Raw genomic sequence first — 13,698 nt, 5'->3', positions numbered from 1 at the left:
ATATATAGACATATATATATATATATATAAACTCTAGAAACACAAGTGACTAAAATTTTCAAAATGAGGAATCACATAGGGGCAGAGATTGACAAAAGCATGAAACTATAGCACAAAAATCATTTTAAGAGAAAATTCAAGTAAAAACCAAACCATAACAGGTAAATTAATAAGCCGTGATTTAAAGTGTATCTTTCCTAACAAGAGGCAGCAAAACGCGATCAGGATTCAGGGAGGAGCCTTGTTACTAAACAATTTTCTTATTATTTCCTCAATTCCCTTTTTTATTTTAGGGTTTGACCAAAGCTGTTTTATAAACTCATAGGTGGTTTTTGAATGAAAAAATTTCTCTCTAATGTGCTTAAAATTTGTACACTGGATTAAAATATGTTCCCAATCCTCAACAAGTTCCAAAGTTTTTTTTGCAGTCCGCCTGCTAGGATCTTCAAACAGGTCGACCATTGATCTCTCACAGGCTAATTTGGCTAACCTATCAGATTCTTCGTTGCCCATATGGCCTGCATGTGCTTTTATCCAATGTAAAACGATACTGTTTGTGAATTCTTGTTTAATTAAGTGGACTAAATACTCTTTAGAGTTGCTGTTTTCCAAAGCTTACAGGCTAGCTTTCTACTCCAACTCCTAATGTTCAACTCCATAGCGCCGTAGCGTCTACTAATGTTCAACTCCATAACATTTGAATTTTGAACCCGATCCAGAAGACAAGGCAACTCCTGGTTCAAGTATTGGGAGAAATTTGCCTTCGTGATGAACTTTTTTATGGAACTAACCCGCATTTGCGTTACATAAAAAAGGAAACCACGATTTGCCTAACGACTAGAGGATCCTAACTTGTGATCCGTCTACCACTGAGGATATTTTACGTCGGCACTGCGGTTGAATTCGTATCGACCAGTCATCGGTAGGATTCGAACACGGATCACCTCATTGGAAAGTGAATGCTCTATCCCCTAAGCATTTTATTTTATAATCGTCATTGAACAGCCAACTCAAATTTTGAATTTACAACTACCAATGTTCAATTCCGTAGTCTTTGTAATTTTTAACCCAATTAAGAAGACAAGGAAGTTCTTGTATCAGTACCCCCAGAGTTTTGAGTTATTATCGGAGCTTGGAGGACTTTGTGACTCCGACAGATTTAACGTGAACCAGTCACCATTTAATACACGAGAATTCTTCGACCGGCTGGATTAGAACTCCTGTTCTCACGAAACCGAATCCGACGCCCTACCAACCTGGCTCTCCCCTTCCCCTTGAGTATTAGATATGTATCTTATTTTTTTCTTTAAAGGGCTTGAGCACTTCATTCCCTACTCGCTCCACTCACCATCTTCAGTGTTTGCTTCTTAATCACTTTTTTTTCACTTAAAAGTCAATGTTCAAAAAAAAAAGATCATTTTATTTTTATTATAATTTTATGCAAGACAATTTTGTTTAATATCTTAATCGTAACGAAATGAATGATTAATTGGATTTAGAAAATAATCAATTGCACTTGGAAAAAAAAACATTTAAACTTTGGAATACAGAATATCGAACACAATAACTGGTAATTCTACCTATTAACAAATATAACGTGTCCTTATACCATATAACAGTTAAAACTAAAACAGTTTTTATGCCACTTCAGTCTTTTTATATTTTTAAAAATTTCGATGTTAATGTTAAGATTTAAATCTTGATACATCAAATCTCTAATACTCTTTTTTTCATTTCAGTTTTTATTTCTTATTTTATTTATTTATTTATTTATTTATTTATTTTTATTTAATTTATTTCTTATTTTATTTATTTAATTATTTATTTTTCTTTTGACACCAGGGTACGATTTTATCATATAAAAATCTTGAAAGAAGGAAATAAAATTTTCTACAGCACTAAAAAATCTTTATTTAAAGCAACAAAAAAAAAGTTAAAATATCACGAAAAAAAGTATTTAAAATTAATATAACTTTAAAAAAAAAAAAACGCACTGAATTTTTTGATAATGGATCTTCCAGCACGTCACATTTGTACGCCGTAGTTGCAATTCAGCAGGCTACAGATCAATCAAACATGGTAAATTTGTATTAAAATTTTTACAGCTGATAATTCTCGAACGAATGTTGACTTTTTTTTTATTCCATTGAACTTTTTGTACACTTTTCTACACATTTGGCATTTTCAAGTTTAGACTTGCAGATTTTGAGCAGCAGTGCAAAATTAAATGAGAAAAAAATTGCAAGAAAACACTTAAAAATTTAATAACTTTTGAGCAAGTAGGAATTTCGAGAAAAAAATTCAATTATAATATAATTAAAGTTATATTATTTATATATATTTTTTTTTTATATTACTATTTATATAGCTATAAATTTGAGTAGGTCAATTTTTCTCTCTGTAGTTGCATTTCATCGGAGAGTAGATTAACCAACACGGTTTTGAACTGCAAGTTTAACAGTTAATAATTCCCTGCGCATTTTTCTACGCCCCTTCGTAATTTCAAGCTTCTAAGCCTTACACATCAAAACAAAATGTAGCATTAAGCATGATTAGAATGTATGTTTTATAAGTATATTAATTGAAGATCAGAGTTTCCGATTATGCTCATTTAAAATGGTAAATTTAATATATTTGACAAAATTATTTCTCAGATTAGAATACTATGCTTAATTTCTTTCAAAAAACTCTTTTAGGATTTTTCATATTACACTATGAGTAATAAAGTACTAGTAATAATAATTATGAGTAATAACAGTACTCACAATAATTTGAAGAATAAAGAACTCGTTAGAAAATTAAGCAGAAGCTTTTTTAATTTTAACGAAGAATCTCTAATGCTGCCATCTAGTGAAATTTGTTAGAAATAAAATGCCAACAAAAAGTTATGAAATAAAAAACGGAGGCACCCTAAAAGTACACAGTAAATTTTCTATACATTCCATAACGATTTTATTTTGCTTAGTTTTATACTTTAGTTAATGATCTTAGCTTACTTTTTCTCAGCATTATAATTTAAGTGTCAATAAAATAATTCAATAAATTGCATACGAGAATTCCTAACCGCGAATATGAAATATGAACTTTCAAACGGAAATCGTGAAGTACATAAACAATCTCAATAACCTTTCCTGGTCTGAAATTAACTAAAAATTAATCTTAAAAAAAATTGCAGCATATAGATTAATAATAATGGTAATTTTATTTGGAAATACAATAACATAACTTAGTTTTTATTTGTTTATTTTACAAGATATTGTTGCTCTCTACATAATTATTTCTATAAAATCAGATAAAGTGATTCAATTTCATAAAAATTAATTTAAGAAAACAATATTTAGATTGAAATTATATAATATACGTTTAAATAACTATGAAAAAAAATAAAATGATATAATTTATAAGTTTTTAATAATAGTATAAAAAAATTTTAAAATATATTTAATATATTTTAAAATAAATGTTAAATATTAACACTTTCAAAATTAACGTAGAAAAGTTATTAATTATTTTCGCTAGAACACGAAGCAATCGTTTGGCTTTAATTAAGTTTCGATTTCGTCAAAAAAGTAAAAATTCGAAAATAAAAAAAAATTAAAAAAACAGAGCAAAGCAAAAAAAAAAAAAAAAAAAAAAAAAAAAAAAAAAAAAAAAAAATCGTAATGTGAAAGAAAATTGGAAAGTGGTGACTTAAATAGTCACCGCTTTATTCATTTATTTTACACTTAAATGGGAGCCATTTTAGTGCTGTCCCTGAAGACATTAAATTAATGCAAAATTTAAAATTAAAAGAAAAAAATAATAACATGGAAGGAAATAGACAACACACTGATTTTCTTTATTATTAAACATTTAAAACTTTTTGTTTTTGTTTTTTGAACACTTGAAAGGTTACCACTTAGTTATGCTGTCGCTACCCGACAACTTACCTAGAGAATCACCATGGTTTGAAGCCAGTGTTATTCATGACTTAGAAATCTAGAATGAATGACTTCGGGTTTATACCCATTTTATTGCTTTTAACATTGCGGATTTTGTGTAACTGCGAATTGTTATACAACAATTTGTGTTAATTAAATAAATAATAATTAATCTAGCAATTATTTACTGTTGCTGGGTTTAATTAGCGGGCGATTCTTTGATTATGTAACAAAGTTGTATCATATGAGTCACACGTGGGTTATATAAGGATGACTTTCCCTTATGGGTCATTTCAGTTATTGCTCCGTTATCCTGTTTGAGTAATGCCTGCAACATTATGGGCTGTATTGCCACCCACTGCTTCATTTTTAACCCTCATTGGTTTTGAACAATAGAATTTGCTGAATAAAGAAATTACTGGTTTTATTAAAAAGAAGATAAGAATGATGACATGGGTTAATTATGAGTATGAGAAGGACACATAGTTGAATAATAAATTTCATTTGACAGCCATTCATGTATAATCAAACAACAGTTTTTTCATTTCGTAACTGGGTGATTCTCATGAAACATGAAATTCACTGTCCCTAGCTCCAAAATCTAATACTATTATACTAAAAAGCATTGCTGTTAGTATTTTAAAATGACTTTGCACTAGCATTGAATGTTTTGTATACTTAAAAAATTTAATTGAATATCAAAGTGTCATTTTCCTGGCATGTCCCAAACAATATTTCCAATAATAACTAGCTTCAAAACTTCCTACACATTTTTCAAAATCTAATTTTTCTTATCTTATCCTATGTAAGCATTTCTGGAATATACGCAGAGGGTATTGTTTACTAAAACTTCGCTTAAAATAATTTTTTCTGTCAATAATTTGTTTGTCCCATGAAAATCTGTCATTTTCCTGGCTACTTTTATTTAGTGATTTATAACCAAAATAGATAGCGCCAGGATTCAATATCTTATGTTAATAGATTGATTAGATATCCTCCTATCTGAGCATGTCTTGTTGCATGAATAAAGAACCAATTTTCTGGCTCAAAATCTATTTCAAAAAATTTTTCAATGAGAGTAGGTTTTTATGCTGTCATTTTTTTGGCTTCTTGAAATAATTAATAACAAAAACTACATAGATTTATCTGAGTTATTTTAAGAAATACTGTTGCTTTCTGCAGAATATAACCGTCTTTGGCCAAAATATTAAACTAAAGTAAAGTTATATGCTATAAAATAGCGAATTTGTCATTATCCTGGCTGTCATTTTCCTGACTTATGAATGCCTGAACATTGAAGTGTTACCAGAAATTCTTTTTAACTGCTAATACTGTAAAGAGGGAAAGCGAATATTAACCTAATACCAAGTTTATGTATGATTGTAATATGCTTGGATGTAAGTTATTTATTTATTTAATGATTGATTATTATATACAATTTTATTCTATACATATCAGCAACAAAATTTTTTTTGTTTCTTTCTACAGTGGATAAAAAGAATTAATTTAAGCAATTTATGGTCCATCTAACATATAGGCTTAAGTTGAGTTACTTACTATTAACTTAAAATGACTGTTTTTTAAACTTCTAAGGTAATATGTCATTTTCCTGGCATTCAAGATTTGGTGAATTTNTGAATTTTTTTTTTTTTTTTTTTTTTTTTTCTAGAGCAAATGTCAAAAAACTACACTGCTGTCTATAAGATATTAATAAGTGTAGCTAAAGAAGTATACAAAAAAAAATTTAGATTATTTTGAAGACTTCAAATTTGAAGAAATTTTTTGGTCCGAATTGTCATGTTTTGTGAGAATCATCCAACTACAATTTGCCGTATCAATTTACCATGTCTGTCACATGCCGATTAATAAATGTTACATATGATCAGAAAAAAACATTTTCAGAGATGTCCTGCACTTGAGAAAATCAGCTTCAGAATATCAATAAAAATAGTTTAGAACTGTTTACAAGAGAACTTTTTTTCTTCATTAAGAAGTGCCTAATTTAAGGACTACGTAGAGTAAGTTAATTCTTTATTCTCAGGGTAGACGATAATGTAGAGAGCCCTAAAGATGATCACTGGCTTTAAAATCAATCAAAATAACTAAAATAAAACGAAAGAAGGTAGAAATTCGGAAGCTAATGCTTTTTGCTCAAGAAAATAGCTTTTTTTTTTTCAAACCAATATTCAAAGTTATAAGTTCTTCAACAGGTGGCGCTGAGGACAAGAACTACAAAACAAGCGTTTTAAAATAATCACCGTTTGTAGTAACAACGTTATGCAGCATAAGAATAAATGTAACAGTTGTCCATGCAGAAATTTTAGTTGAAATGACCTGACGTGCAATTGTTTTGTAGTTTTAAACAGTCATGAGAGCCATATATATCTGCCATATAAATTTTTTAACTAATTTTTGGTAAAAATAATTTAGTTCGCAAGCATTTTTACATTTCAGTCTCCTTCCGATTTTCTTCCACAAATGTTTCAATTCATCAATCATTTTTAAAACACCCTGTGTGCTCTCACTCAAAGAAATTCGATTTTATTCCAAAATCCATTTAACTTCTTCTACTACTAGAAGATTTTTCAATTAGAAGAATATATGTCCAATTTTTAGAGAAATATAGTTTAAAACAAACATATTTTTCAGTCGTTTATAATACGTGTAGCCTTAATACCAAAACTATAAGAACAGATTTTTTATAAATAATCAGTATTCAATTAACGCATTGAGAAAATCACTGAGAAGGAAAAAAAAAATTTTTTTTTTTCTTTATAAGTTTCATGATTTCCGCGGCTTCTTTTGGAAGATCAGTGATGCTGAAATTTATAAAAGCTTAAGAAAAACACATTTACCAATCTTGCTGTTTGTACGTGAACTGATTTCATTCCCGTCTAATGAATGGTCGAACCATATTTCAAAATTGTCTTTACCGAGTTACACCCAAAAAAGTCCTCTGTCTTTAAAATTTATAAGCTGGCACACCCTGTCTGATAAGAAGAAGTACGTGAAATATTTCTCTAAAAAACAAATAAAACATTAAATTTGTAAATGAATTTTCTACTTTAACTAGTTTATTCTACATTTATCGCTCCTACAAATTAAAAATCATAACCTTTGTAACCTTGTTCAGCATGATGCATACTTTTCACATTACATTAATCCACTTAATTTTAATTTTCCGTTAAAAATTTTATTGCTATACAATTTTATTACAAATGGAATCGCAAATCCTGGTCAAGCTTGTCCCAATGTTCGATGCAGAACTTTCCTTGTGCCTTCTGGGTTGTGCAAAAAATCACAGGCTATTGAATAGCACACTTATAAAATAGGTCGGCTATTCAGCAGCTGTTATAAAATAAAATATATTGTGAGTACAATACTAAAACTAAATTACACAGTCTTTTGCAAGTTGTGTATACATTTTTTATAGATAGGTTACCTAATTACAGTTTTAAAACGCTTAACTAGATAACTCTACAACTAACTGTATTAAGCATTAGAACCATTCTACTCTTAAAATAAAACAGGTGTCCTAGATTTATTTAATTTTTATACTATATCCAAGGCATATCATTACTACACCAACTAACAAAATGAACTCAAACATACATATATTATACACAGGGTGCGTCAACAAAAAAACCCTCGGACAAAGTTATTACTTCATGGGATAAAATCTAACTAATTTCTTTAAAATACGTGTGTTCATTTCCTTTTGTCTACCTTTTTAATTATAAAATATTTTATGATATATATATTTGTTTTACAATATTAATCAAAAGATTCGTTATTTTAAAGTTGTTAAAGCAAGGAAAATGGCAGTGTGAAATCGTTCATAAGCTCTATACATATGGACACATTGATTTGGTGGGAATGGGATAGATCAAAAGTTGAAGACTTGCGGCCCGTTGTTAAAAATTTCAATAAACATTTGTAAATTTGCATCGCTACAAAAGGCGGCAACTTAGAAAGCCTACTCTTATTATTATTTGTTATATTTTGCTAATTTATTTATTTGTAGTTGTTGCTTCTAATGGCAATTGCCAATACCATCAAAACCAAGCATATTTAAGGCAAAGGGTGCTTTTCATGTTTTAAGTGTCACCCTCTATGGCCAAGAATACAACTTCAGCCGCACACACGTCACAGCCAGTTTATAGGGCGGGCTCATTCACACATCCATTAATTCCTCAACAGATCGTAATTTTGACCTGAACCAGAGAACGATTAATCTCCAATTCAGTAATAAATTCTCACAGAATTACATTTTAACAAAATATTAATAACAAATGCATAAAAAGTATTATTAGTAAGGTAACATACAAGAATTATTATTTGTAGAACTTTCTATGTTTATTTTTATTTTTTATATAAATGCAAAGAAAACAAGGAAGGAAATAAAAAAAGAGGGAAAAAAACCTTAAATAGAAAAAAAAGAGTGAAATTTTAGAAAATTTCAAAAGAAAAATTTAAAATCAGCCAAAATTTAAAAAAATTAATAATAACGAAAAAATATAATATTGTCATCAGCTCACACGATTATATCCGCAAAAAAAGCGCTTTCTAATGATGTTTTCTTTCAAGATAAAATATTGAGAAAAAATGGAAAATAATAAAGATTATAACAAGAGAAGAAGAAAAATATTGTATTTATTGCATCAAATACTGTATTAATATAGCCAAAGCAAAATTTATCAATACAATAGTGTGAGGAACACTCAAAAAATTTAAATGAAAATAGAACACATTAAGTAAAAAATATATACGAAATAAATCATATCAAGCAAAAAAAAGAAAAGAAAATGTAAAGAAAAAACATANGCTAAAATATTGAGAAAAAATGGAAAATAATAAAGATTATAACAAAAGAAGAAAAATATTGTATTTATTGCATCAAATACTGTATTAATATAGCCAAATCAAAATTTATCAATACAATAGTGTGAGGAACACTCAAAAAATTTATATGAAAATAGGACACATTAAGTAAAAAATATATACGAAATAAATCATATCAAGCAAAAAAAAGAAAAGAAAATGTAAAGAAAATACATAACAAAACACGAAAGGAAATCTATAAGGCGAAGAGCGAATTCAAATGAACTTACGCGTAACGGAATCTTTCAAGAATGATTTAAAATACTTTCGTAATAAGATTGCCAGGTAACAAAATATGAAATCAGAAGCGAAAATAAAGTGATCTCTTATGGCACGTTCTTACTGCAATACTGAAACGCGTTTAACTTGTTAGTTACCTTGGATTGGCCCGAAAATGGACGTGCGCAAGGTAATAATATTATACTGGATAATTTAAAATTTATATTTAATAAGGTTGATATTAATTATACAATTTTAACGATTTCTGTAAATTAAAAAAGAAACATGATTTGCTCATTTTGCACTAATCATTAACAGGTGCGAAATTATTACTGTGGAAATCCATAAAAATAGCCTCAAAGATCAGTGCCCCAAACACACGAAATTAGGAAACCGAATTAAAAACGGAAACAAAATGAAAACGAATGAAAACGAGCACCTTGGATTGCCCCGAAAATGGATGTGCGCAAGGTAATAATATTGTATTGGATAATTTAAAATTCATAAATAATAAGGTTGATATTAATTATGCAACTTTAACGATTTTTGTAAATTAAAAAGAAGCATGATTTGCTCATTTTGCACTAATTATTAACAGGTGCGAAATTATTCTTACTGTGGAAATCCATAAAAATAGCCTCAAAGATCAGTGCCCCAAACACACGAAATTAGAAAACCGAATTAAAAACGGAAACAAAATGAAAACGAATGAAAACGAGCACCTTGGATTGGCCCGAAAATAGATGTGCGTAAGGTAATAATATTGTATTGGATAATTTAAAATTCATAATTAATCAGGTTGATATTAATTATAAAATTTCAACGATTTCAGTAAATTAAAAAAGAAACAGGATTTGCTAATTTTTGCACTAATCATTAATGTGTAATTATTACTGTATGAATTCATAAAAATAGCCTCAAAGATTAGCGCCCCAAAAACACGAAATTAGGAAACCGAATTAAAAACGGAAACAAAATGAAAACGAATGTAAGTTAAGAGTAGATGTGCTAAAGCTGCATTAAATATGATAACTAAAACATACCACAATAAAGACAAAAAGGAGAAAAAGGAAAGAGAGAAAAAAGAAAAAAATTAATAAGTTTTATTATACAGGTAGATAGATACATAAATAGATATTCAAAAATTTTAAAACAAAAATTCAAATAAAAACATTGGAAACCGAAGACCGTTAAGGAAAAAAAAAGAAACAAAACTGTGTAATTTAAGACTATTTTAAAACTTAATTCCAAAATGAAATTATATCGAACAAATTACAATGATAACATATTTAACCCTTGCCATCAGCTCTAAGATCCAAAATAAACATATGTACAAATAATAAAACAATTTTTTTCAATGTCCAAAATACTTTAAAAGAATAATAATAATGATAAAAACTAACATTTCAAGCATCCCCTCATGTTTTTCTATCCCCCTTGAAAAAAGGAGTGTCGACTTGAGCGATTTGTGCCCCCAAGCTCTACAGAACCTGTAATTACAAATCTGTGGTGAATTGTAGATCTTGAGATAGACTTCGCTTAGAAATAAGCAAAACCGTTAAAAAGAAAAATAACATCGCCAGCCCTAAGGTAATTGTTAGAATTCTGCTCTTGTAGTTCGAAATGGCTTCGATTATTTTTTGGTACAACATTTCACCAGAGGCTACGGTAAATATTGAAATGTTACCCCGCAGTTTTGAATCAAAATGAAGCTTTTATGAATAGTTAATGAAACTATCGTTTATTATCGACTCTTAATTTCAGAAAAGAATCTTATTTTTGTTACTTTCCATTTTTGTATTTTTATTTTACTTGTATGGCACTCAGGGCAGACAGCTGGAAAAAATGTTGTTTTTTTTATTCTTTTCGGAATGCAAATCAAAGAATGGAGTAGAATTCTCTTTATTTTTAAAAATAAAATGGACTTTAATTGAAAGTGATTTTATATTTTTAAAAGTTTAAATTTTGCTGTTGTAGCTTCATAGGAGATTTAATGAACAGTATGCAACGATTATACATGATATAATGATTAAATATGATACAACGATTACATATGATATAACGAACAACATAGAGCAGCGGTAACTCAATGGTTGAGGCAATGAGCTGTCCCTATGACATACTGGAGTTCCATCCGCTGCGGCGACTTGTACTGCTTCCAGTTTCAGATTGTTGGATACCAATTTCAATAGGAAATAAAGGCGGCTGGTGTGCAATGCTGACCACACTGCCATTCATCATGGTGTTGGTCACAAAATTGTAAAGCCGTAATGTTCATTATTCCTTGTTCTACAACGGGCTATTGCGAAAAGGCTTTTTATAACAATAGAAGATTTTTTTTTACTTTGGAAATGTCAGCAGTGCAGTTTGTACTACAAAAAAAAAATTAAATTGTGACCAAAATATTAGCAAAAATTTAATACACTAATGTTATATTATAGTTAAAGGACTTGAGAATTAACAGATCGAGAAATATAGCATCGAACAGATCTAGATGGGGTAAATTAGAGTAAGGTAGGGTAAATTGACTGAGACGGCCTTGGCAGGTAATCGGCTGTAGTGCCTAGGAAGGAGAAGAAGAATGTTATATTAATTATTATATTATTTTCTCTCCATGAAGTAAATATTTTCATTTTTTACAGAACATAGCGTAATCGAATATACTTTGGTATCAATAGATTCGAAATTATGAGGCAAAAAGGCTCTCAAGATAGCAACAGGCTTTGCCCCAACTTCACAAATAATATAAAATATTTTTTAAAAAAACTTTAATTTAATGAACTAAATTACTTTTATGATTCTTTACTTTGATGAAGTATAATAGTATCAATATTTAGCAGTAAAATTAAATCTATTAAAAGTTCAGTTTGTGTGTACTCTTTTATTTAGAAGTTTCTTAGCCAATAATTCAATTAGTTTTGCTTTGCTTTAATCATTTCACTAAAGTAACACACAATGCAATTTCATTGGGATATATATCAAGGTCAAAGCTTGTTGGAGGATATGTTTTGATCAAATATATTTAAACGCTCTTTCTTTTTAATGGATCATAAAATTTTAAATAAAAATGCTACTTATTTACTAAAAACACAGATTTATGAAAAATAATAATATGAAAAGTTTGTCAGAGATATTTATTATTTTTCAGGTTTAAATTTCAAAAAAATCGTGAGACAATATTCAAAGCCCCTTTTTATGGTACACTATGGTTTATAATGTTTACATATTCTTTCTGAATTAATTATAACTATAATTTTAAAGAATAAAAAATGTGCAAACTTCATGAATAATTTTTCTCAAAATTTGGGTTACAAAACACAAAAGTCATCTTGTCTTTTCCAAAACTATTTTCCAGATCTATATTTCTATTGCTATCTACCAATGATATTTTCCATTTCATTTTTAACAAAAAATGAACCAGGTGAAATCAACCAATAAAGGGAAAAAATCGAGGCTCAATATTAGTTTTATACAAGCAAATAACAACCGTTTAGTTCAGTGGTTTCCAACTGGCGGCCCCGGGGGCCGCATCCGGCCCGCTTAGCCTCTTTTTGGGGACCGCGATCTAAAATATATTAGTTGTCATTTTTTTGCGGACAATATTCGTAAAAAATCTATATGGGTTTAAAATACTTTGCTCGTTAATAAAAACCTAATTTCTTCGTTTCTGTGAAATTTATCATATCAACGGTGCAAAAAAAATTTATTTCTCAGGTTTTACATCCAAGAAAATATTTATTCAAATACGAAAATAATCGTGTATGCTGCTCTTTTAAATTTCATTTTTTTTGTATTTTGTGAATATAATTTAGCATGTGCGTATCAGAAGTTTTCTCGAAGAAATTCTCAGATTTAACTTTTTGAAACCACTCACTTTGGAGGAAAATATTTACACACACATTTGTAAATTTTAAATTTAAAATGAAAATATCTATTCTCTGGTGGTTGCAGCAGACAAACCTCAATTTTGTCATTGAACATTTTGTGTGCTACTATGTAAGTTTTAATACCAACCTTTTTAAAGTTGTATATCTTAACAATTAGATATCTGTTGCACATTAATTGTTTAATACATGCGTGCACGTTACAGTTATTGTACTCCGAATTTTTTAATATGCAATTAAATATTTTTAAAAATCTACTTCATATTTTAATTTGCAATTCAATACTTTCGTTTTGTACAACTCGGTTAAAATCTGACAGTAATAATTAATGTTCCTTCAAACATAAAAGAGTGATGATAAAGTTGCTGCCATCCATTTGATTTGTGTTTTTAATTGTGGCCCCCGGCCTCATGTAAGTTGGAAACTCATGATCTAGTTTATCCGTTAATTTTTTAAACATTTTTTTTTTTTTTTTAAATTCTGATGGAGTCGAAAAAAATTTTCATGTTAGTCATATTAGGTATCAAAAATGATTATTAATAACTAGATTTCAGCTCGCATAGGTTTAAATTTTAACTCATGCAAGCTGTAATCTAACCTCCCGATAACATTTTGATAAATTATGTTGTTAACCATTTACTTCAGTGTTCTATATAATTTTGTTAAATAAATAATTTGGTATATCATTTTCGAAATAAATTTTTTTTGTAGATTTTACTTCTAAAATTATATATATATATATATATATATAGGATATATATATAAAGAGAGAGAGAGAGAGAGAGATGGATTAT

General features: G+C 28.6%; 1 protein-coding gene across 1 annotated transcript in view; it reads right to left on the bottom strand.

Annotated features, from left to right (window-relative positions):
• The window catches only part of LOC139425257 (E3 ubiquitin-protein ligase trul-1-like), a 29,715-nt gene extending 18,454 nt beyond the window's left edge, over positions 1–11,261 (bottom strand). Inside the window, exon 1 of the mRNA XM_071179211.1 lies at positions 11,144–11,261. Coding sequence (XP_071035312.1) covers positions 11,144–11,261 — 118 coding nt within the window. The remainder of the gene's footprint in view (positions 1–11,143) is intronic.
• Between the last annotated feature and the right edge of the window lie 2,437 nt (positions 11,262–13,698).

Source organism: Parasteatoda tepidariorum, chromosome 3 (assembly GCF_043381705.1).
Source record: "Parasteatoda tepidariorum isolate YZ-2023 chromosome 3, CAS_Ptep_4.0, whole genome shotgun sequence".
Lineage (NCBI taxonomy): Eukaryota > Metazoa > Arthropoda > Arachnida > Araneae > Theridiidae > Parasteatoda > Parasteatoda tepidariorum.
This window is presented reverse-complemented; position numbering and strand designations above follow the sequence as displayed.